Raw genomic sequence first — 23484 nt, 5'->3', positions numbered from 1 at the left:
AAGGCACAAGGCAGCCCGTCTGGAATTTGCCAAAAGGCACCTGAAGGACTCTCAGACCATGAGAAACAAAATTCTCTGGTCTAATGGGACAAAGATTGAACTCTTTGGTGTGAATGCCAGGCGTCATGTTTGGAGGAAACCAGGCACTGCTCATCACGAGGCCAATACCATCCCTACAGTCAAGCATGGTGGTGGCAGCATCATGCTATGGGGATGTTTTTCAGCAGCAGGAACTGCCAGACTAGTCAGGATAGAGGGAAAGATGAATGCAGCAATGTACAGAGACATCCTGGATGAAAACCTATTCCATAGCGCTCTTGACCTCAGACTGGGGCGACGGTTAATTTTTCAGCAGGACAACGATCCGAAGCACACAGCCAAGATCTCAAAGGAGTGGCTTCAGGACCACTCTGTGAATGTCCTGGAGTGGCCCAGCCAGAGCCCAGACTTGAATTCGATTGAACATCTCTGGAGAGATCTGAAAATGGCTGTGCACAGACGTCTCCCATCCAACCTGATGGAGCTTCAGAGGTACTGCAAAGAAGAATGGGCAAAACTGCCTAAAGAGAGGTGTGCCAAGCTTGTGGCATCATATTCAAAAAGACTTGAGGCTGTAGTTGCTGCCAAGGGTGGTTCTACAAAGTATTAAGCAAAGGCTGTGAATACTTATGTAAATATGATTTCTTTGTTTTTTAATTTTAATAAATTTTCAGAACTCTCAAGAAAACTTTTTTCACATGGTCATAATGGGGTATTTTGTGTAGAATTTTGAGGAAAGAGATTAATTTAATACAATTTGGAATAAGGCTGTAACCTAACAAAATGTGGAAAAAGTTAAGCGCTGTGAATACTTTCTGGATGCACTGTATACAAAGGTCCTTAACACGATAAATAAAACCTGATAAAAGGACAAAAAAGTAACATTCGCTCTTTTGGAAATGTTTATCATCAGTAGACATTAAGGGAAACATTTGTCAGATGCTGTTGATTGCAATGCTCCGATGCATTCTGGAAAACATTCATGCAGTGTGCTGCTGTTGTAGCTGAGTTGGCCCTCTCTAATGAAAATACATTACTCAAGTAGAAGGCAACTGTTACAGCACCACGTTATCTATGTGATAACCCTGTCTTTTCAAAGGTATATCAATGAGGCTCTTTTTTTTGACAGGCAATGCATAGCACCATAAACATACACTTCGATGCCACTGGATATGCCAACAACAAAATCTTCCACACTAGGTGTTCCACACGGACTGGGTCATTTTCAGACCATTCTTGATTCAGAAAACTAATGCCCATGTTTTACTGATCTTCACTCAGCTTTACAGAAGATTATTGATTCCTGTCTTGTGATGTGAGGTACATATATAATAGCTGGATGAAGGCAGAGGTGTAACCCCTAACTATATGTTGCATATGATCTTTGGTCTGGATTAATAAGTAAAACCTAAGGATTAGGAGATTTGGTTGTTGAGCTGTCCAGGGTATTTCTCAAACTTCCTCTCGGCCTCCTCACTGAAGGCATCACCTGATAGGGAAGAGAGGAAGGGCAGTCAGTAAGAATGTTATTTTCATTTGTACAGTATAAATGATTGTACACTCCCTACATCAACACACTACATAGTTTGTATGTTTATGTACAGAGAATTGTGTATGAGTGTGGTGTTCTCACCAGTATGACAGTTGTGAAGCCAGATTCTATGGCCATCATATTTGCAGTTACACTTCATGGCGTTGTTTGTGAAGTCACTTTCAGACACTTCATAATTAGGATTTATCACAATCTGAAATGACCAAAATAGAGAAAAACATTGTGACGCTGCAATGTGAAATGTTTTTCAGTGGACCACATAGTGGTCTCAGTTTGTTGAAACTAGGCCACATTTACACTCTGGGTAAATTAAAGAACTAAGTAAGCAGGCTTCCAATTACCATAATTTTTCTTGGACTAAACATAATCACTGAGTAATGAGCCTAGGAATCGTAAGGGTTTTGATATGGCACTTCCAAGAAGACAATAGGACAATGGGCCTCATTTATCAATATTCTCCTAAGAATTTTCTTTGTAAATTTGTTTTTGATCAAATTCGTAACAAAAAGTTTACGTCAGATTCATGGTGGGTTTTTTTTATCTTAGAATTCACAGTGCTCTAATAATCATGGACCCCATTGTCCTTGTAAATTAAACAAATCCTAATAAAAGAAAAACTGGTGAATGTCAGAATTGAAATGGGAGAGGTTTTCTTTAGAATAGTTAAATAAGGTAAATAAAGCCCAAAGTGTCTTAATCCCGGCACACTTCAATATGACAAATGTTTGACCTGTAGAATGTAATTTCCCGGTTTCACGTCTGTGATGTCGATCCACTGGCAGTCAATATCATGCCGGTACAAATCCACACATCCCACTGTGATGCCCTGCTCTCCAAAATTAGCACATTCATATCGCTTAGACACACCTGCAACACAACACAAGCAGATGAGTTTATCTTCTAGCCATTGTTCCAGTTGTGTCTATGTGTACTGGCCACTGTTAAATGACAATATGATATGCCTGTCTTACCCTCCTGACATTCATTGTCCTCCAAACAGAAGCTGGCTTTGTGCCCTTCTGCCACCTTGGTTCCGTTAATTGACAGCAGGTCATAGTGAGTAAAGATATCCATACTGTGATAATGCCTACAAAAACACACAGACATGCACTTTATGCTTTTTTGCTCTGTATTACACACATGATCCTAGAGAACCATCATAGCATATAGAATAAATACATGTCCATAGTACAGTAGCATACCAATGCCAAGAAACCCTACAGCTATAGATATTAATAGGGGCATAACGATTAAAAAAATACAGAACTTGATTTATTATGTCTTGAATATAATATGTAAATATTTCCATTTTCAGTTTTTAAGAGCATAAAACACTAAAAAGTATAATTAAAAAAAACTGGTGTCCTGATAGAATGCTTGAGACCCAAGCTAGCTCAGTAAACACTTTTCATTTTTTTTAATCAGAGTTGATTCCTAAATAATCATATTTCAGTCAAACAGTTGTGAGGTCAGAGAGTTGCACTCGTAATTCCACGTACCCATGGCATGCGTGCCAGACCCAGGAGTGTCGTCCAGCTTTAGGCCTAAAGTCAGCACGGCCGATATTGTGGATTTCAGAGGAGAAGCGGAGCAGGCGGCGGTGTCCGTAGGGCCAATTGGCATTGGCAGCAGTTGAGGACAGACAGTTTTCTTCGGCAGCGCAGTACAGCATGTGCAGTGGCCGGTCCTCTATATACACTGTCTGCTGCACCAGGGGAGCATTCAGCACCAGATCAGAAGCAGCTGAGGAAAGGAGCAGAGATACACAGCATTGCAGGAAAAATAAGAATCTAAAGAAAATAAACTGCTGTTAGCGTTTGAGAGAGGCTGCTGCTTTGTAAGCTGTGTGTGCAGCTGAACGGCATCCTGGTGGTACGTTTGACCCAGCAGTATGCAGACGTTTGATTTAAGAGCAGTGTTTGTTTTGATGTTTGCACACAGTTTTAGACATGATTTGTCAAGAGATGAAAGTAAACTGCTAAAGAGGCACGAGAGCCGCAAATTGCAGGTCTGTGGGGAGAGGTCAGACAAAAGGCCTGATACTGTCCTCTCTCTCTCTGCCATCAAAGGGAGATGAAGGGCTTTCTTCATTCTTAAAAAAGCCTGTTTGAGCCGAGACCACAAAAACAAAGTCATCAACCTCACTTTGAACTGCTGTTATTGAACTGAATGCAGTGGCCACATGTGCTTGTGTGCTCTCAGGAGTGCTGACCCCACTCCAACACACTGTTAAATAATGAATAAATCAGGTTTCTGTTTATTCCGATGGTGCTTAACTGCTGTACTGGAGCGCTGTAGCCCAAATACACCCCCAAGTACAACTTGGCAATGAACCATTCAGATCAATAACATGCGTTATCACCACAGGGATGTCACCACAACAGCCCTGGAATAAACAGTGTGCGTGTCTGTGCATGTCCAAAAAGCATTGTGTGAATTGTGTGTGTATATGTGTGTGAATCTAAACAGTGACTCACTCTCCGAGCAGATGACCCCAGCGGAGAATCGTGCGCCTGATTTCTGGCAGCTGACCGTTTTGTGCTGCTGGCACTGGCTGAGTGACAGCTCGTCTCCCGTGCACTTCACGCCGCTCATGGCCATCTCAGTTACGTTACTGCCATCCCAGTACCACGTTTCCTTAGCAACGGCCACAGAAACACAAAAGACTGTAATGCTGGTTCCTTAAATACTGACTGCTGAATAAAGTTCAGATTTGATGTGTGTAGAGGAGGGGGAAAGATAGAGAGTAGTAAGTTGAGTTTCACTTCACTGGATTCTGCTGAATAAGCATACAACAGCAAAGAAGACAATAGTACAATGATCTTTAGTCCCAGTACTGGGGCCCCGTGAACTGCACATCTTTGTGTTCTTCCTCTGTGTAAAACACCTGACTCAGCTGAGGAAGGGCTCAGTAATTATGAGGTAGGCATGCATTAGAACAGGGACTGTGAGCAAGATACCTGATTAGAACTTAAAGCAATTACAACAGTGGAAAAAAACTGAAATGCTAAACACTAAAAAGCAAACCATTTGAGGAGGGGGGGGGGGTGTTGGGTGGGGTCACTTGACCTCTTTTTTGTAAAGCATTTGGTCACTCCTTATTTGAATAGTAGACTTTAGCCTCCTATAGATTATCTACAGAAGTTTAAACTGCTAAACTGTCTGGTGAAACGTAGTTGATTCTCAACAGTGTAACTGATTAGAGTTAGGATCAAGGCCTAGTTTAAGACTTGAGGGTAGTTTTAGGTTTTGAGATTAAAGTTGCAAGCTGGGATTAAGATAAGTTTTGGTTTTAGGGTAAATTAAGGAGAATTGTATAGATATGTAGTTGTAGACTATAAGTTAAATATTAAAGTTACATACAGACTATCTAACTTGTACAGGGATTAGCATTTTATCATTTTAACAATTTTAACATTTTCATAAATATTGTTTTTAAAATAATTGAACAGCTACACTACAAGGACAACAGTATTTTTTGTATCATTTGTTGTTTCTTCTGAAATTAAAGAGTATTCAAAAGAGCCTGTCCTGCTTTTGTTGAAGTAACTGTCTCTACTGTCCAGGGAAGGCTTCTACTAGATTTTGCAGTACTGCTGTGAGCATTGCATTCAGTGACAAGAGTGTTAGTGAGGGCAGGATGCTGGATGAACACTACCCCATGACATCCAAAACAATACTGGATGGAGCACCATCATTTCAAAGAACACAGTTCCACTGCTCCACAGATAAATGCTGGAGGGGCTTTATACCCCTGTAGCCCAGGCATTAGGCATGGTGCCAATACGTTCATGTTTATCTACTCCAGAAAGTCCTATTCTATTGGCAATACTTCTCTACAGGGACTAGACAAGCTTTCTGTGGGCTGCTTTTAAGGGACAACACAATAAGAATATAATGGTCTTTGCATTTTATAAATATATACAGTGTACACATTTGTTTGCCTGTGTTTATGTGTTTGAGTGGGTACTCACAGTAATAGCATGCATGCTGAAACCCAGCCCTAGCTGTCTGCAGGCCACCATGGCCTCTCTGGTGGTCCAACCTTCACTGCACACACTCCCCCACCGCTGACCCACCCGAACCTCCACTCGCCCCTCGTACTCCGACCGCCCACCCACCAGCCGCACCTGTACAAACCGCCTAAGGAATGTTAGTACACACACTCATGCCTTAGTTGTCACTGTCCTAAGTAATGTGCCATAGCCTGGATACTGCTGTACTGCTGTTACTTATATTCTGCTACAACCCAACCCTGAAAGTGATTAGTGAGAGTGAAGGACCTCAGGAAAGGTTTAGGCAAAGCAGGCACTGGAAAGTGGGCAATAGTCTCTATTAATGTTAGTGTCCTACTTTCAGGCCGTGGTTGGCGTATCCAAGACCCAGCTGTTTGCACACCACCATGGCTTCTTTGGTCCCCCAGCCTTCTCCACAAATCAGGCCCCAGTGCTGGGTTCCGTTAGCACCAGTTCGCAACACTTCCACACGGCCCTCGAAGCGCGAGCGCCCCCCTGTGATACGCACCTGAGCAGGACAAAGCCCATAAGGAAAGGAAGGGGGTAGGGGTCAACTTCCTCTATACCAATAAGGCAATAATAGGAAGGAAGGTTAGGAAAAGGCTGAGAAATGCAGTTGCACTGTGAGCAACGTACTCAAAAAGACAGGAAACTGTACTTCACTTATGTTCACATTGTACACAATGAAGTTTTGGGCAAGGCTGTATTAGCTGTAGACTGTAGGGTTTGCAACCAAGAGTAATAGTGACAGCAACTGAAACAGATTATCAGTATTTTTATAGGGAGTTCTTTATATGACTTCTAGTCACCTTTAGCTTATGCTAATTTTGCTTAGCTTGTCTTTGCTTGCTTAATGGCAAGCATAAAATATAAAAGCAGATGTCAAACTTAGGCTTTAATCTTTAACAATATTTAATTATTTAAAAATCTTTTTATTCACAAAAATCTTAAATTATTTAACAATAAAAATGAAAGCTGTATGGTTATCACTGTTACTGTTATTCTGATGTACACCAATAGTAGACATTTTGTTGCCAATTGTTGCTGAGTATAGCCTGGTTGTTGGGTGACAAACCGCAGTCCTTGTCTTTTTGAGCATGAGTTTCAATGTTCACATTTTCCTTCATGTCAACATTTTCCAAGATCAGTTCCTGTAAAAGTATAAAATGAGTATCATTTTTAAAACTTTCTAAAAGTTGGCAGAGATTTTGTATGCTGCGACATACAAGTGTCAGGGGTTAAGATATTCACATGAACAACGTCCAGCTACTGTTCATGCACTTAAGTCCCCATTGCAATAAACACACTGCCAGACTGCAATGCTTATGTTGCAAATGAACTCATTTAGTTACAGTAGCAACTATCTTAAGTTCACTTTGTTTTATGATGAGCTTAAGATAGTTCTGTAGTGCAAAGGGCAAAGTGGATCAAAAAGATATATGCTCAGAAACAATACAATCGACCTAACTAAAACTACTGCTGTATTGCTGCATCACTTAAAATGCACATAAAATGCATCTGGTTTCATTTGGCATGTAAATGTATGCACCTGTAGGAATCTGTTAAGAATATCTTCAAAACCAACCAAACATCAAGAAAACATCAAGTGTACTAGGAATACAATATAAGGTAAGATTATGTTAAACGGTATAGTGGTAAAAAACAAGAGGGATGGCTCTGACCGTTTTCTCAAAGCCCATGTATGGGACGTTACAGCGCACTGAGGCGTCCTCTGTGTGCTTGCAGTCCTCAACTGTGATGTTCTTAAAGTTACAGTTCCACAGAGAGCGCTCATGGCCTGTGCACTGGACCTCATTCATATGGATCGGCCCAATGCCTGCAACATCACACACACACAAACACACACAAAAAAAACATTGAAAAATATACATTAAGAATTTTGTTTCCATTTTAATACACAGTTACTGTTTTGGGGTCATTCTTTCTCTTCATCTCCAATTCCATCTTTCTCTTACCTTGTCCCATGCGGGCTCCAGTGAGGGCTATTTTAGCGGAGCCATAACCCAGCTCTCTGCACACCACACTGGCAGCCTGCAGGTTCCAACGGTCATCGCACACAGTCCCCCATTCTGTTCCCTTCAGCACCTCAACACGGCCTTCTCCTGGCTTTGCTCCACCCTTCAGACGGACTGTGCTCTGCTGCAGAGAGCGATAGAGAGGAAGCAATAAGAACACAAACTCTGCAAAAATTATGCTTAATATACACAAACATATAAATTAAATTACTGAGGTCTTGAGTTTTTTCTTCACTGCACGGTTTTGGGTGTACTCCGGTCCAGGCACACAGCTAACTGCAGCAGGCATTCCCCCTGGACATGTCTCAGTGGCGTTGGCCTGATTAAACTCCAAAGGACAGGCAGCCAGGTGCACCTCCGTGCCTAAACACGCCACAGAGTGAACGAAGAAGTAGTTCTTCTGTCGCTCTGCATACAGCCTGAGAAAGAGGGGGCCAAGATGAGACAGTAAAGTGAAGGTGTGTGAGAGGGCTCAAATGTCTAAGATGAGGCCTTTTCCTGTAAACACTAAACACGTTTGAAGAAACAACTCCAAGAGCTCTGTAAAATTCATGGGACAGTGTACTGACAAGGAGAATGCCCCCTACTTTTTCAATGACAGTGTGCTCTGGTATTTTCCATTCTCATTATTCCCATTTTCTGATTGTGCTGTAATTATGACTAATGAGTGAATAACATTTAAACAGCCTAGAAAATTCTGAAATCCAAGCACTGTGCTCGTGAGGAGGCTGGAGGAAACGTTCAGAAGTCTTCAGATTGATCTGTAATACTGTGGTAAATCGCTGTAGATTGTAGGCACAATAAAATAAAATGAAGACTTGGTCACACACAGAGAAACATCGATTCATCAACTGTACACATGTTCTACTGCTTGACAAGTTTACCATGGTCCCTCAGTTTGTCCAAGGTTACCTTTTGGCTGCGGCCGACTTGCCAGGTTTAGACTTAGAGCTAGCTTTAGTGATAGCTTTAGCTTTGGATTCCTGCCTGCAATGCAAACATCCATTAAGTGTGAAGAACACTCACATTTCCACCACAAATACAGCATGCACATGCAAACTCTCACACAATAGTTACATGGGAAAGCTGGTAAATACGAATTTAAAAATCTAAAGCGGTTCTTATTACACCTCATTTCTGTCCAAAAAAAGCCCAAGTCTCTCCATTTGTCTCTGATTACTATTTTTCTACATCATTAGAACCAAACAGCTGCTTATTTTGAGAAGTTCAGGAGAAATGGACCAACCAAAATGGACCAAAATGAATCTCTCAACATTCTTGCTTTCTCATTGCTTTTGCTTTCTCCTGTAAAAATACCATTCGGCGATATGATACAATGTCCAGTATTTTACAACTGTACAAAAACAATTTTTGGTCATTCAGCTTTCCCATGCTTCCTATAATATTAACATTGTATTTAAATAAAATCAAAAGCATTGTCAGACGGTCAGTCAGAGGTGAGACATGCTGTCTATGTGATTAAAAGCAGGCAACAGAAGAACAGAAGAAGTTACTGTTAGTGTAAGCTGATTGTACCATGATCATGTCATGGTTATCCCAGAATGCACTCTCTCACACACCCACACAAAGCTTTTACTCAGACACGTGCACAGCTTCATCTCCAAACTATGGTAATAAAACTAACAGATGGCAGTGAGTTCCTCATGGGCCAGTGGTCCCTGCGGTTCCCTCCATTCTTACCACAACTCTCTCTCTCTCCCCCTCCACCCCCTCTGTTTTTTCTCCCTCGTGCGCCAACCAGGCTCCAACCCCCAGGCCCCAGCCACTTCCTCTGGCTTCAATTACAGCCAGTGGAGAGTCTGACTTTCTTTTCGGGGCATGATATGTTTGAACAAGTGCACAAATACTGTGAAATTATTGTACATGGAAACCACCCAATATGAGGAACGTAATGTAAGAACCAGATGTTTAGTATCTTCAATTATCCATCAGATAATTGAACAAAACATAAAAAGCAAAGCCTGCTCTGAGAAGAAGTTAGATGTTAGTTGAAGGGTTACTACAACCACTACTGCTGGAACTGAAGATCAGTCTCTAAGAGACACTAAATTGTAAACGTCTAGGGGAAGAGCACTACTGGTTTCTTCCCCTCAGATGGTACCTGTCTGCTGTAACTCTAACTTTGACTTTCACTTTTGGCTCAGCAGATCTCTTTCTGAGATTCCTGCAGGAGATAAGGAAACCTCATCAAAAACATAGGCACATGCGTGCACACACAAACACAAGAACCCATACACAAGGATACCTATGAATACAGATTCAGAAAAGACAGGCAGTAAAGTTGGACAGTTTGATAATTATCATGGTACAATATGGCACAATAAGCTCCAGTTTTGTTGTTGTGAGAATATATAGACAAGTTAATTTAGCAATAATTCATGAAAATTGTCATATTATAAGCTTACCACATCATTTCTTTTTCCTTTTTTTTTATTTTATCCAATTTTCTACCCAATTTGGAAAGCCAATTACCCAAACCACAAGTTTCTGTAAACTCCTCCATCACTAGCAATGCCTCAACATTAGGAGATGCCTCTTTTTGAATTCCTGCTGATGCAGCATCGCTAGGTAGCCAGCACGTTGCTAACAGATGCTTGTGCTGACCAACATCACACTAGGAGTGATGTGGTGTGGGGAAGAAGTGCCATCAATTCACTACTGAGAGAGCAAGGCTATTTGTGCTCTCTCAGACTCCGGCTGCTGACGGCAGCATGTCCCGGGATTCGAACCAGTGATCCTCAAATCCACTTGCTTTAAAAACCACACCAAACCTGTCAGCTAAGGATTACAACAGTTTCTGTAAATTTTAGCCTCCTCTTTCATTAACTGGATGACAGTTTGACGAGAGTTTGCATGTGCTTATTTTACAATGTGTTCCAGATAGTGAATTGGGATAAAGGTGTGGTGATTTCCGGTCAGTGTCCCAGTATTCCATTTGTACCTATACAGTCCCTACAGTTCTGGAATCCTGGAATTTGGGAGTTTTAGCGTTGTGCTCCACTGGAAACAAATCATAAACTCAAGTGAAGACCGGACAAACATGGACACGACCTATCTGAAGGGACTGGTAATCTTTACCTGACAGTACAGGGCTGTGTAATTAAGTATTAGAAAATAAATGTTGTATATGACTAACTGTTTTGTTTAAGAAATGTATTGTTTGCATACTGACTATCCCTAACACACACTCCAGTTTTTGGACTATAGAATATGTACACTATGCCAAAGGCCCTTAAATAAAGGGATATTTTCTGCATTCTGGTGTTCTTTCCTTTATGTTTAATAATATGATGTTGCATCAATACAGTATCCCCTAGTTACAAAGAAATAGGATAAACATTGTTTTTACAACAGATAATACAAATATGAATATTTTAGTTTGTCTCCAACATGAGACACACAGCCCTAACAAAGTGTTACATTTACAGGTTTCATTAAAATATCCCAGAAGCTGTAAAAGTTTGTGGGGGCAGTGGAAATGCTATCAGATGCCATGAGTCAGGGCTTAAGGTGAGAATATGCGGCGCTAGGCACGAGTGGAATAATAGTGGAATCATGAGGTCTCCTTGAGGTCAGCTCAACAGAAAGTTGAGTCAGATTTCCCTTAATAAACCTGATCAGGATCAAACAGTGGAACTCAAGATTAATTAGTAGAACAGGTTTATGTGTATAGCCATTTATCATGGATATAAATAGCTGCTGGGGGTAGAGTGTATGTGTGTGTGTCTGTGGGCGTTTAAGGGTGAGGGTTCTTGTGGTAGAGGTTTAGACTTCGATGAAGTGTGCATTCCTGAAAGTGTGACATTCCTCTGACATTCTGAGAACCTCCCACCAAACTCTGTCTGTTGTCTCTCCCAGCAATACATCCATCTCTTTTTCCACCCATTCATTCCAGCCTTCATATCTTATTCCTAAGAGTGCACAGTATTTTCATGGCTGATATACTGTTTGCTAATAAAAAGAAATATGTCATTCTTATTATACCAATATTGGAACTACAACCAAAATATTGCTGGCATGCAAAGACCTGTTATTTCAGCATCTTCACAGGAGAACAACTGCCACTGGACTACTGGCGATATGTGGATTTTGTCCAACAGCAACGATATACAAACAAATACTTCAGTGCTCTATGTTTTAGCTTGCATTGACACACATGTAATAACATGTACTAAACATTTCTACTCTTTTAAATTAAATGGACAGTAAAGTAGATAACACCACTGCCCCAAATTCAGCCCGCAGCACCACTACCAATACATACACACCTCTATACAATAGAATTGCTTGAGCATGACCAATAACGCTATGTTCTCCCACCACTACGACAGACTCTGAAAGTCTACAAAACGTACGTTTTAAGGTGCCTAGGACTTTCCACAATACTGTGTGTTTTTGTAGAAACACATATACTGTATTATAATTATATTTACAAATAATTATCATAATGTCTGAATTTAAAAAACAAATCCATGTCTTATGCATATTTAATTGCATATATGGACTAATCAACTTATATAAAATATCAGCACTGTTTACAAATTCCATATCACTGCATCCTAACTTATCTAGCATAGAGTCAGGGCTGGACCTGTAGAAAACTGAGCATTTCCGTTGTCTGCAAAGCATCCTCTTAATTAAGAATTCAGAATTTAAGAACCCACACTGACACATACACACATAGGCCTGGTAGAGGATTTCTGAAAGTGTGACCTTACAGCTGGTTGTGGAACATTGATGTTATGTCAGTGTACTCTCTTAACCCTAGTTTTTTTCACTCAATGCTACAGTGGACTATTGATGCAGCAGCCATTTCAGTCATTTTTAAACGAGTGCACTAATATACTGCTCTCAGTGTTTCACAGCAGGCACCAGGGCAGACTATGTGTCTCTGAGTGTAAGTGCTGTGTGTGTTTACTATATGAATGTAAGGTGTTGTATATGTGCATTATGTTTGTGTGACAGTTTATGCGTATGTGTTGTGTGTGTGAATGTGAGAGCTCTATATTAAGACCTTATTTTTGATACAGCTATGAAACTATGGGGAACTTCCTGTTGCTCTGGCAATAACTTGTCACAGGACAATGAGAATTTGTGCTAACCAACAGACCACACAGCCATCCACACAAAACACATGCACAGACGCTGATGATCCAGCATTTCCAATACTGCTCTGAATGTATGTGTGGGCAGAGACTGTTGTTTTTAAAGCTTCAAGCTGAATTAACTTCAAAGGTGATTCTGTTGTAGAAGTTTCTCCAAAGCATTCACAGAAAACTGACCTTAAGCAACACCACTGTATTTCTGTGCGCACTTACTTATAGAAGTTCTTGTTGACCTTCCTCTCATGGGGGAATCCCATCATGCCACAGATGACTCGTGAGTTTTTGGGGGTCCAGCCGTTATCGCAGATCTGGGTCCAGCTGTCTTTGTACTTTACCTCCACCACCCCCTCTGTTACTGGCATCCGTCGGCTGGCCGTGGTGACCACAGGACGCAGGCGCACCTCCTCCACTTTCCTCTCATCTACCTGCACCTGATTCATGATCATAAATGATATTACATCAACCAATTTCCAGTTTACTTTTTCTGTCTGAGACTGTGTTGATGTGGCATATTTTATTCACATGGAAATCATGTACACATTAGAATTGAATAAGTTACACTACATATTCAGTGCAGTTTGAGGTCTTTCAAAGAGATAGAACACTAAAAATGTAGGTAAAGGTTCAGTGGCAGACACAATCAGAAACATCTGCTATAGATGCAATAAGCCCTAAAATGCTTCCCATATGATGTGTGTCTGTGACTGGGGTAAACTCCAAATGGACCCTTGCAGGTGTTGTATTTTTTGGCCTGTATCAAGAACTAACCATTTTGTGACCAGTACAGATGTGCTTCATTGTAACACTGTGTTTAAATCAGCTCTGCGGTGTGGAGGCTGTACTTTCAGCCCAGCTAGCTCTCACAGTGAGCTATTTATATGCTTTAAAATGAATGTTACGGGCACATAGATGGTAATTAAAGTAGTACAGAAGTGAATTTGAGTAATCAAAATCTGGTGAGTGAGATTCCTGTAAAGTAAATGACCAAAAGCATACATACATAAAAAATTCCATGCTACATTTTACCCTGCCTATGAGTGTGCCCCACTCTTCTCTATAGATCAATCAAGGTCTGGTTAGAACACACACTGAATGAATGTCTTTCCTTGGCTTTGGCCCTGTTTGAACAGTAGTATGTATGTATGGCATGTAATATAACCTATGAACATGAAGGGGTTTCTGTTCCTGAGTGATCTACGCCAATGGAACATGTTTCCTACAGTTTATACCTCTATAATGTTGGAGTCCACAAATCCGGGCAGTCTCTCGTCCTTACAGATCACCCCAGCATCTTCGTCATGAGTGCAGTCACTGTTGCCCCATCCACGTGACTTGCACACTGATATACTCCTCTCACTGCCACTGCACTGCACGTTATCTAACCAGATCTTACCTGAAACACACACATTCATGAGCCTACAGATTGATCTTATCTGTTTGTGAAAGCAGTGAGACATAGTTGAATGGAGTGCCTGTGCTTCACATTACCTGAGCCCTTTCCATATTTGGCACTGTGGGCCCAGCCAGTGGCAGCGACAAAGCCAAGTTGACGGCAGAGCACCTGGGCGTTGGCCAATGAGAAGTCATCATCACAGATGGTCCCCCACTCGCCCTTGTAGAACACCTCGATTCTGCCCTCGTTGTGCTTCCGTGGGTGACCAGACAGGCGAAACTTCAGGCGCTCTGGTGACTGGGATGTTGGTGTGGGACTTGGCCGTACAGAGGGCGTTGTCTGAGCGAGGAGCGACGGTAACCAAATGCTAAGCAACAGAACAACGAGGTGCTGCCTCCTCTGAGACTGCTTCATTGTTAGGCCTGTGGGGAAGAAGTGCAAGTGAAGGGAATCTTTTAATGGAGCCCAAAACAGAAGAAGTTACAGAGCATGTCAGTGTCTGTCTGTGTGAAGTTGAGTCTTTGTGGAGGCCTGATGTGAGCCAGCTGTCTGGATAAAACGCAAAAGGGGGAAGAGCTACTGCCACTGTTTAACTAACAAACTCACTGTGTGTACAGTATGTGTGTGTGTTTATGACCATCTGTTTCAGTGAACAGATTAGGCCAATTTAGCATCTCACTTACCCAAAACAAGCTCTAACCTTTCACCTTTCACCTGTGTGACCTGGTATGCCCTGCAGCATCGTACAAAATGCAGGGGCCTTTTTTTTTTTACCTGTCTGGGCCTGAGAAAGAATGTGTCCACAGTTCTTCATTCCTTAAAGAAAGAGTGTCTGACCTTTATGAATACACTCTAACTAATGCCAACAGATTTCCCACAGAACAATACACTGAGAAGATTACAATTTTAGTCCGCATTAGTTTGCGCCCTGGTCTGCACTGGTGACCCATTGGGCCCTAGTTTATTCAGCCCTATTTAAACAGTGTGATATATGGTACACTATACTTACAGAGAATGGCCCATTTGACCTAGAAACACGAAGGGGAATAGGACCATGTGTCCACAGTTATTCATTCATTCAGAAAAGACTGTTGGGCCCCTCTAAATACACCCTCACCAACACTAACAGAGAATTCACTGGGTGAACATCATAGAGGCTTTAGTGTTATTTAACTCCAGAAGTACCAGAAGTGATTGATATTGTAGTAATTGGCCAAATAGCATAATCTTATGCTTAGAACTACGTTGCGAAATCTTTACTTTCAGTGGACAAAAATGTCAATAAAGCCTAAAAACCTCCAGCCCTGTCTTTCTTAAGTAGAATGCGTGTCAGGGGGACTCTGTTTGAATGGTGTTTCACTTGGGCCTAAAAACTCTAAGCTCGCCCATGACCAAATGTCCTATTACATATGATGTATTACCTACATTAGCTGTGTGGCTCCAGTGCAAAAAATGGCCACAAATTAAAAAAATAAAATATTCCTTGGCTGATTGACTGCATTTGAGGAACATTGAAACTTTCCACTCCCCAGTTCTTACCTTTACCTCAACCAGTTGCCTATGCTTTCCAAACAACATAGACTGGAATATTCGGGCATAAAAACCAAATGGGCTAACAAAGTGGCATGTCACTACAACTGTACCTGTGCCCTGATTTATGTGATCATATGGGGGGAAAGGGGCCAGTAAATTGCTATTTCCAAACCACGCTATTTTTAAACAACTCTTGAGGCAATAAAAAATTATATTTAAAAAAAAAGAGTATAGGCTGATAGGTGCAACTGAACAGGGTTTGCTTTCCATCATTGAACATAAACTGCGGCAGAGTTGGGGACAGACATTTATTAGTCGCTAAAACAATAAATTTGTCATATCTGAAGACATAAGCTGCAACAGTCAAACCTTTTTTTTTTTTTTTTGTAAAAAAAGGTTACAAAAGTTACAAAACACAATGCCTAAGTGCTACAGAAGTACTTAAAAACATGAACCATCCATCGTTTTTAAATGTAATGGCAGATTGGATATTTGAGGTCAGTTGCTAAATTCCCATGTGGGAAACAGTATTAAAACTAGGGGGGGTGAAAACAAAGAATTAAGAAAATAAGGAGACAACAGTGAACACTGAACTCCAAACACAAGGAAGCACAAGCAAATATTAAAATTAGCGACTTTTACAGCTACAGAGGAACTGGCTTCTGCACAGGCTAATACAAACAGTCTTGTACAAGTCTACGTGTCGTCCAGCCCCGATACTGATATAATAGCCTGCCTGAACCCGTTATGCAAAACCGTTATTCAAGATGGTTAATTATATATTTATTTTTCTTACAGAGAATCACATTAACGAGCAAATGAAGGATCGCGCACAACGATGGAAACCAGATCCTACCTTAAAAGTTTCCAGATGATCGACTGTTTTTCCCCCCGTTTTGGTGAAATTCCTCAGTTTGTGGGCTAGTCGTACTTAACGGCCACGGAAATGCGAAGTCCGGGAAAAGCCTTAAACTCCCGCAGAAGGCACAGCATGCCTTGCTCAGGGGAACCGTTTATGGACGGTCAGCGGGGCTAGTTATAACGGCCAGTAATTAGTGAGAGTTTAAAGACGAAACTGGACAGAGGGGGACGGAGAGGAGGAGCTCACTCGTGGCCGACCTCACGACTGAAAAGGGGCTGGATTTTCCTCCTCCAACACACACTGGCTCTTTCACCGGCAAAGGAAAGGTTTTTCCATTTTTCCACTTGCGTGACGAGACCCACGTCCTTCAGCATATACAAGTGATCCTGTGATCTTCATGTAACAGCTGCAAGATACTGCTGTGCCCCAAAGTCTGCAGTGAGTAAACAGACTTTACACAATGACAGCGTTATTGGAGTCAGACACATCCATGTGCTGGAGAAATACAACGAGTCAAGAAGATAGGTTTGAAAAAAGCTTTATTACAAAAGACCTTCAGAAAAGCAAAGTACAGATTCTGGTTTGCACAACCTAGATGAACGTCCATTTCATCTCCAATTAACCTGTAACAAGTTTGTGTCTTATTCAGGCACTTTCCATTTAGAACAAAAAGTAACCTTCACAAAGAAACTGACTGCAGTAGACCGGTCAGCACTGTGAGATAAAACCAAAGCCGGAACAGCTGGACCACAATCCCTGTACCCTCCAGTCATCTTGGTTAATCCACAGATGAAACGGTTTAAGGGCAGAATTGAGAAAACAGTTATTAAGAGTTTATCTAGAGCTCTTATTAAAGCTAGGGCTACTTTGAATTAAATTCATAAGCAGATTAACAGAAAGGTTCAAGTGTTGCTTCCCAATTAAACACAAATCATAAACATAAAGCTTTACGGACACAGTAAGAAAAGCCTGAAAATGAGCCTCATCCAAGAGGCCAAGGGCCACGACCTGACAAGAGCTTACATTAACAGACTCTGGCAATAAGCTTCAAACATGAAGAGAAGAAATTAAGAGCCTAGTGATGAACTGAAAACAAGCTAAATTAACAATTTCTAGGAAAATTAAACTTACATTAGAGGAACGTGAATGGTTTTCTGGGTATCTGTAACACTCTGATACCAACTCGCCTTCATTTAGACATATTCTAACTACCTTGTAAATTAATCATTTACATAAACATTTAAGAAAAAGAGAAAACAATATAAAAGGTCCATATGAATGCCTTCCAAGTACATGTAACACAATGTCTCATTTATGGGCTAAACCCAAGTATTCACTGGCCTGACTTAGTCTCGGAGAGCTCTTATTCAAGACACCATGTTTGAGAATGGGATGATTTGATGCATATAAAAGATCAATCTATTAGTCTAACAGTCAGCAGTCATTTACTTAAGGTGGGAAAAAATAAAAATAAAAACCTAAAACACAACAACACTGTTTTTATGATAACATGGCTGTTGTCTTTAGCAAAATGGCAAATGAAATCAATATTGTGACAGATGGTAATAACAGCTGTTCAAGAATAAAGTCTAACAAGTTAATATATTTGACTAGTGCTCAGAACCGGTCACGATGGACACCTGTAGGCAAACATATCTTGAAAACCTGACCAAGGGTTATAATATGTACCTGAGTTTTATCTGAAGCATCACTAAGCAATCAAGGCTACCAAGGCTATCATAGGGCTAATGGAGGACATGAAAGAGAAATATTATGTTCTATCATTGGTAAATATTACATGTCCTCATGGTCAGATAGTGAAGGCATCTATGGTAAACCTCCAAAGTTATTGCAATTTTTGGTAGGAACCATGACCTGACGCATCAGCGATGAGCAGTGTTGATCAGAAGGAGTTCAACTCCAACAGTGCTCCAACAGCACCAAAATACCCCTGAAACACACATAAGAAGGTCACTCATTTTATGTTATTATTGCTTGATGTCTTGGTTTGATGGCATTTTTCTAACCAAACATATACAAACACACGCACCTCATGTCTGAGGAACAGGGCTTTGAGTTGTCCTTTACTCCAGTAGTCCAAGGCATAAGCCAACAATTTCATGGATAACGTGTTCACCCGCAAGAAGTTCCCAACAAACACCACTCTTTCAATATTCTAAGAAGGGAAAAAAAACATTTAATAATGTTCTGTCAACAATAAATTGAGGGCTGGAGTCCATCACGGTTTGCTGATTTCTATGCAACATGACAATTACACTTGAGAATTATCTGCTGTGTTAAATCAGAGGTATAGAAGCAGGAAAACAAAAATCACTAAACTGTAGAAATCCAGCCCTCCAGAACTTGGAGGCCCAGTGCCTTGCACTTTGTATTTCGACTGCTTTAACAAATCCACTTGAACTCAGTAAGAGCATGTTAAGGAGCTGATCCACTGTGTCAGGTGTGTTGCAAGCAGACTGAACACTAAACAGTGCAGGACAGTGGGTCTGCAGGGCCAGGGTTTGGGAACATGGCTCTAGAGAATACAGAGTAAAGACTTGTGTCCAGGATAAAGAGTTGCCTACTGTAATATGGTGCAATGTGAATAAAAAATAAGAAATCTAAATTTAAGATTTGAGTGGCACAAGCTGCTTGGACCCTAGCCACTCATAGCCCTGTACAATGCTGCTTGATCCAGATTCCACAAGGCAGCACCGTAAAGAGGCTGAGAGACCAGGGTAATGACAAATAAATATGAAGAAGAAAAGCACAAAACCCATGCAGCAAACCCAAAGTATTCCATACCTCATTGAGTGCACACATGCGTGTGATTGAACCAATGTTGTTTGTAATAGTAACAAGTGTAGCTCTAGCCAGGTCCTCCTTTGAGACAGAATCTCTCTTCTCCTTGCAAATCATGTTCCCAAAACTGAAACAATACAACAATACTAAGTACTTCCTAAGTGCTACATGACAACACATTAAAAACATCAATATTTCATCACTTATTATCGCAGTTAGACTTAAGAATACAAACCATTACACACCTTTTATCTCATTATGTCCATATTTAAGACCACCCAAACAATATTCATTGTTAGTTACCATAAACACGCAAGTCAGAGTTTATTTTAATATTCATTATTCAGCTGACTTTCACCCTTGGTGCGATTCGTTTGAATAAAGTAGTCATACTCGAATGCAGACCAAAACAACCACAAAAGACCCTTGAGAAGAGGTGCTCTCTGCCTGGTTCCAAACGAGTGGTATGTTTGTAGTGAGAATGTGATTAGACCCATCTCTGGAGGTTTGAGCAAAATGGCTTCCACAGCCAGGTGTTAACCTGGTATACTGCCCAGATAATTACTACAGATATGAACCAATGTCATCTCTGCCAATGCCCCATGTTAAATTGCACAGAAATTAGCACTACTCTCGAACACAGGACCTTCTTCTTGTGTTTACTTTCTTGCTCCCACCCAGATAGGTCTGACCCATAAGCAGAAAGAACGTTCTCACCAAGTACTTCATTAGGAACACTATACTAATATTGGGTAGGGCTTCCTACTGCACTCAGTCATCAGACCAGGACACATATTAGCCTGTTTTCTATTAGCCTGTGCAGCCTACTGCAGCCTCAGCTTTTCTGTTCTTGGCCAACAGAAGTGGTTGATGGGTTCTTACATGGTCCATCCACCTTAAGGTGTGTTGTACATTCTGAGATGTTTTTCTAGTCACCACAATTGTACAGAGTGGTTATCTGAGTTACTTTCTGCATAAAGCAGTCTAGACATTCTCTGTTGGTCTGACCAACACAGTGTTTTATTCAGCAGAACTGCCACTCACTGGATGTTTTTGCATTTTTAGAGATTCTAGAAACTTGTTTACATGAAAATCAGATCAGCAGTTTTAGAAATACTCAAACCAGCTTGGCAAAAATCACAGGCATCACATTTTCTCCATTTTGTTTGTTGATGGTTGAATATGACCTAAAGCTGCTGGCCTGTATCTGCATGATTTCATGTGCTGGAAACTGGTTGATTAGATAATTGCATAAATGAGTAATAATAATAAAATGATCAGTAAGTGTATATAGACCCATGCAAATGGAATGTTTAAATGAACTGTTTTTTTGCCAAAGGTGTAGGACAAACATAAGCCTGTCACAGTCCTTTCATGTGCGTACCTTGAGGCAACAGCCCATCCTGGTAAGCCAAATCTTTCATAGTCACCCCCGTAAATATCTTTGACCAGTTTATCCACACGAGTGCTTTCCCCTCTGGAGGCCATTTCTAGTGCCTCTTCAAAAGTTGAGCAGCCAGTCAGCAAACAGCATAGGCCTAGGAAAGTTCCGCCACCCAAGCTGCAAAGTGGAAGACAAATTAGACAATATGCTACCTACATGGTTTCTGCTCAATGCACTAATGCCACAGTTACATCATCTTACAGTCCCTTCCACTGATCAGACCTGCTGACTTTCATATTTGACAATTATATGGTTTCAAAGAATTCATTTGTATTTCTTCTTTAGGCCCAGACTGACCTGGTTCCAGTAACACGTTTGTAGTTGTCTTTGGAGTAGACGGCCAAAATGCTGACCCCTGAGCCGATATTGACCAGCAGAAGAGGGTAAGGGTTCTCCAGATTGTAGGCTTTCTGCTCGCAATGCTCTGGGTGTGTAGGGTTCTCATAGTAGTAACACTCAGGAGGCCCACTTGAGACCACAGAGTCGATGTAAAGGACACCCTTAATCAGACAGTCCAACTCGTCCAGCTTCAGCAACTGCAGGTCTGCCATCTTAGAAAGAAGAGGCAGGGCAGGTTCCCATTTAATAAAGGAAGCTGCAATGGCACATATTGCTCATGACTACAATCTATGCTGCAGTTAGCAGACATTAATGGGAGAATAGGAGTGTGCATGGGTGTATGCTACGCACTGTGCGGAAGTCTGCCTCAAACTTGTACGCCCCACCGCCAGTGGCACAGAGTGTGGTGTGCAGGCTGGAGAAGTGTTTGTCTCGGCCCATCTGCAAGAAGGCAGGGAGCTCTTGGGTGGGGAAGCGAATGAAGTGTAGACTACCCGTGCGTCCCCACAAGGTGAGGTCCGGCAGTTCCAGGTGCACATCTCTTATGCCCGTTTTGCCATAGGCTGTGTGTGAGGTGAGGTAATGGCGGATGCTTTTCAGACTCTCTACCTCCTCTTGCTCTTCCTCAGCTGTGATGTCTTTGGGCTCAAAGTAGACCAGCTTCACCAGGGTGCCACCTATATCCATGCCAAACCATGGGAAAGCTGTGGGGCCAATAACATACAGTATTACATTACTGTTTACTGTATTTATAGCGTAAACGTTGGGCATCATGCTGAACAAGGTGCAAAACCTTCTCAAGGAAATGAGGGATTCACAGATATGAGATTTCTAGACAAAAATCCACCTGCATTATCATGAGTAAATAAATAAAATTTATTAGAAAATGGTTAAATGAACTGCAAAATTAGTCAAATAGAATTTAAAAATGCTGTTGTGTTAACTCAGCAATTGTTTTAAATAGTCTGCAATACATACACTTTATCAAATATCAGTTTAAAATATTGGTCAGTGTGAAATTTAAGCATGTGTCTGAGGCTGGTATTTTTACTATGCGACTATTGATACCTGTATGATTCCAATATCATTGTGTACACTTAAAGCTGGTGTTCTGTATTTCTAAAGTATTTAAAATATTTTTATATATCTGTATACGTGGGCCTTTGTACCACGTTTAGTGTTTTATAACGTTTAATGGTCGGCATCTAAAACTGTAGCGAACTACAGTATTTCACTGGTAGTTATTATGGTAGCTAGCTATGGTGAAGGTACACGGTGGGCGTAGCCCCTCCTATACACGTCCACTACATTGAACTGCCTTTTTTTTATTGCAAATGTTGGTTTTTATAAGGTTTCCTTATTCTGACTCCCTTCCAACACAACGATTAAAAGGACAGACAGCGAGATCAGGTGTAGACACGCCAGCTAATGGTGTTGTCAGTGAACATTCAGCTAAAGATGGGCGCTGCTAAACGATATAGCGGAAATAAGTGCCAGCTAATAAACATCTGGTTTTCCCAGGTGGGATATTTAGTTTACTAGCTATATAACCAAACCTCTCTCCAAAACCAGACACACAAACTGACACGATCATATTTTTCTTTCTTTCGTTAATGATATAAATAAACGTGCACCTGCGGATCTAAAGACAGACATTTCGCTCATTATAAAAGAAATAGTTTTTGCATATTTGAGCGATGGGGTTAAATTAGCAGGTTCATGTCACTGCAGGCTCACTGTATGATGGAGCAGCCCGTTAGCGCGGGCGCTTACTAACGTGTGCGCCATAAAATGGGACACCTACGCGGCCTGTTTTTCTTCAGCGAGTCGATCCTCTGTCTCGCCGAGGTCGAGTTAGAGATCCTCCGTTCTCTGTGGGCGGGTCCACCGGCCGCAGCCTTCTCCATGCTCGCCGCGGCAGCGAAGCTACATTGCGCCTCCACCGCGGAGCGCAGCTGCTTCGGCCCCTCCGTATCCTCATCCTCGGGTTCCTCACAGCCCTCTCCCTCGCAGTTGTAGCCGTTCAGCTCCATGACAGACGCGGGCAGGGCTTACAATAACACACGCTGATGAAATTGTGCGCATTTTATCTGAGACCTCCCTCATGATCATTGGGGAACCGCGTCACTGGCTCTATTTACAGCTCTGTGTTTACAACACAACCATTACACACAGGATTGGCCGCAGGAAGTGTCCGTCAGGGCAAATTACATTCCGCCTGACCAATCAGCTTCTTAATCACCAGTCGACGGTGATCACCAGTGATCAAGGGGACACGTTATTTTACAGACAGAAAGTAGTTCGCTAACGGTCTAGCCAATATCACATTTACACGTTATATA

General features: G+C 41.5%; 2 protein-coding genes across 3 annotated transcripts; both read right to left on the bottom strand.

The window, feature by feature from the left end:
- Positions 1–865: 865 nt before the first annotated feature.
- loxl3b (lysyl oxidase-like 3b) lies at positions 866–16802 on the bottom strand. 2 transcript variants are annotated; one of them, XM_072677838.1, is made up of 16 exons: positions 16552–16802; positions 14258–14584; positions 13999–14162; positions 12983–13200; positions 9766–9828; positions 8556–8630; positions 7855–8062; positions 7584–7767; positions 7290–7444; positions 5945–6115; positions 4069–4228; positions 3091–3334; positions 2563–2678; positions 2322–2458; positions 1673–1784; positions 866–1528 (listed from the first exon to the last, which is right to left on the bottom strand). In XM_072677838.1, exons 2-16 carry the CDS (start codon positions 14574–14576, stop codon positions 1455–1457), a joined length of 2400 nt encoding a protein of 799 aa, XP_072533939.1. In that variant the 5' UTR covers positions 14577–14584; positions 16552–16802; the 3' UTR covers positions 866–1454. The 2 variants fall into 2 exon arrangements, with proteins under 2 accessions (XP_072533939.1, XP_072533938.1); XM_072677837.1 differs by lacking the exons at positions 8556–8630; positions 9766–9828.
- Positions 16803–17079: 277 nt separating this feature from the next.
- On the bottom strand, positions 17080–23250 carry pank2 (pantothenate kinase 2). The gene is made up of 7 exons (XM_072677846.1): positions 22947–23250; positions 21494–21846; positions 21101–21354; positions 20744–20920; positions 19363–19486; positions 18608–18733; positions 17080–18508 (listed from the first exon to the last, which is right to left on the bottom strand). The coding sequence occupies exons 1-7, from the start codon at positions 23173–23175 to the stop codon at positions 18461–18463; spliced, it is 1311 nt and encodes a 436-aa protein (XP_072533947.1). The 5' UTR covers positions 23176–23250; the 3' UTR covers positions 17080–18460.
- Between the last annotated feature and the right edge of the window lie 234 nt (positions 23251–23484).

Source organism: Salminus brasiliensis, chromosome 4 (genome assembly GCF_030463535.1).
Source record: "Salminus brasiliensis chromosome 4, fSalBra1.hap2, whole genome shotgun sequence".
In the NCBI taxonomy this organism is placed as follows: domain Eukaryota; kingdom Metazoa; phylum Chordata; class Actinopteri; order Characiformes; family Bryconidae; genus Salminus; species Salminus brasiliensis.
Note: the sequence above shows the minus strand (reverse complement) of the source record. Positions and strands in the feature narration are given on the sequence as shown.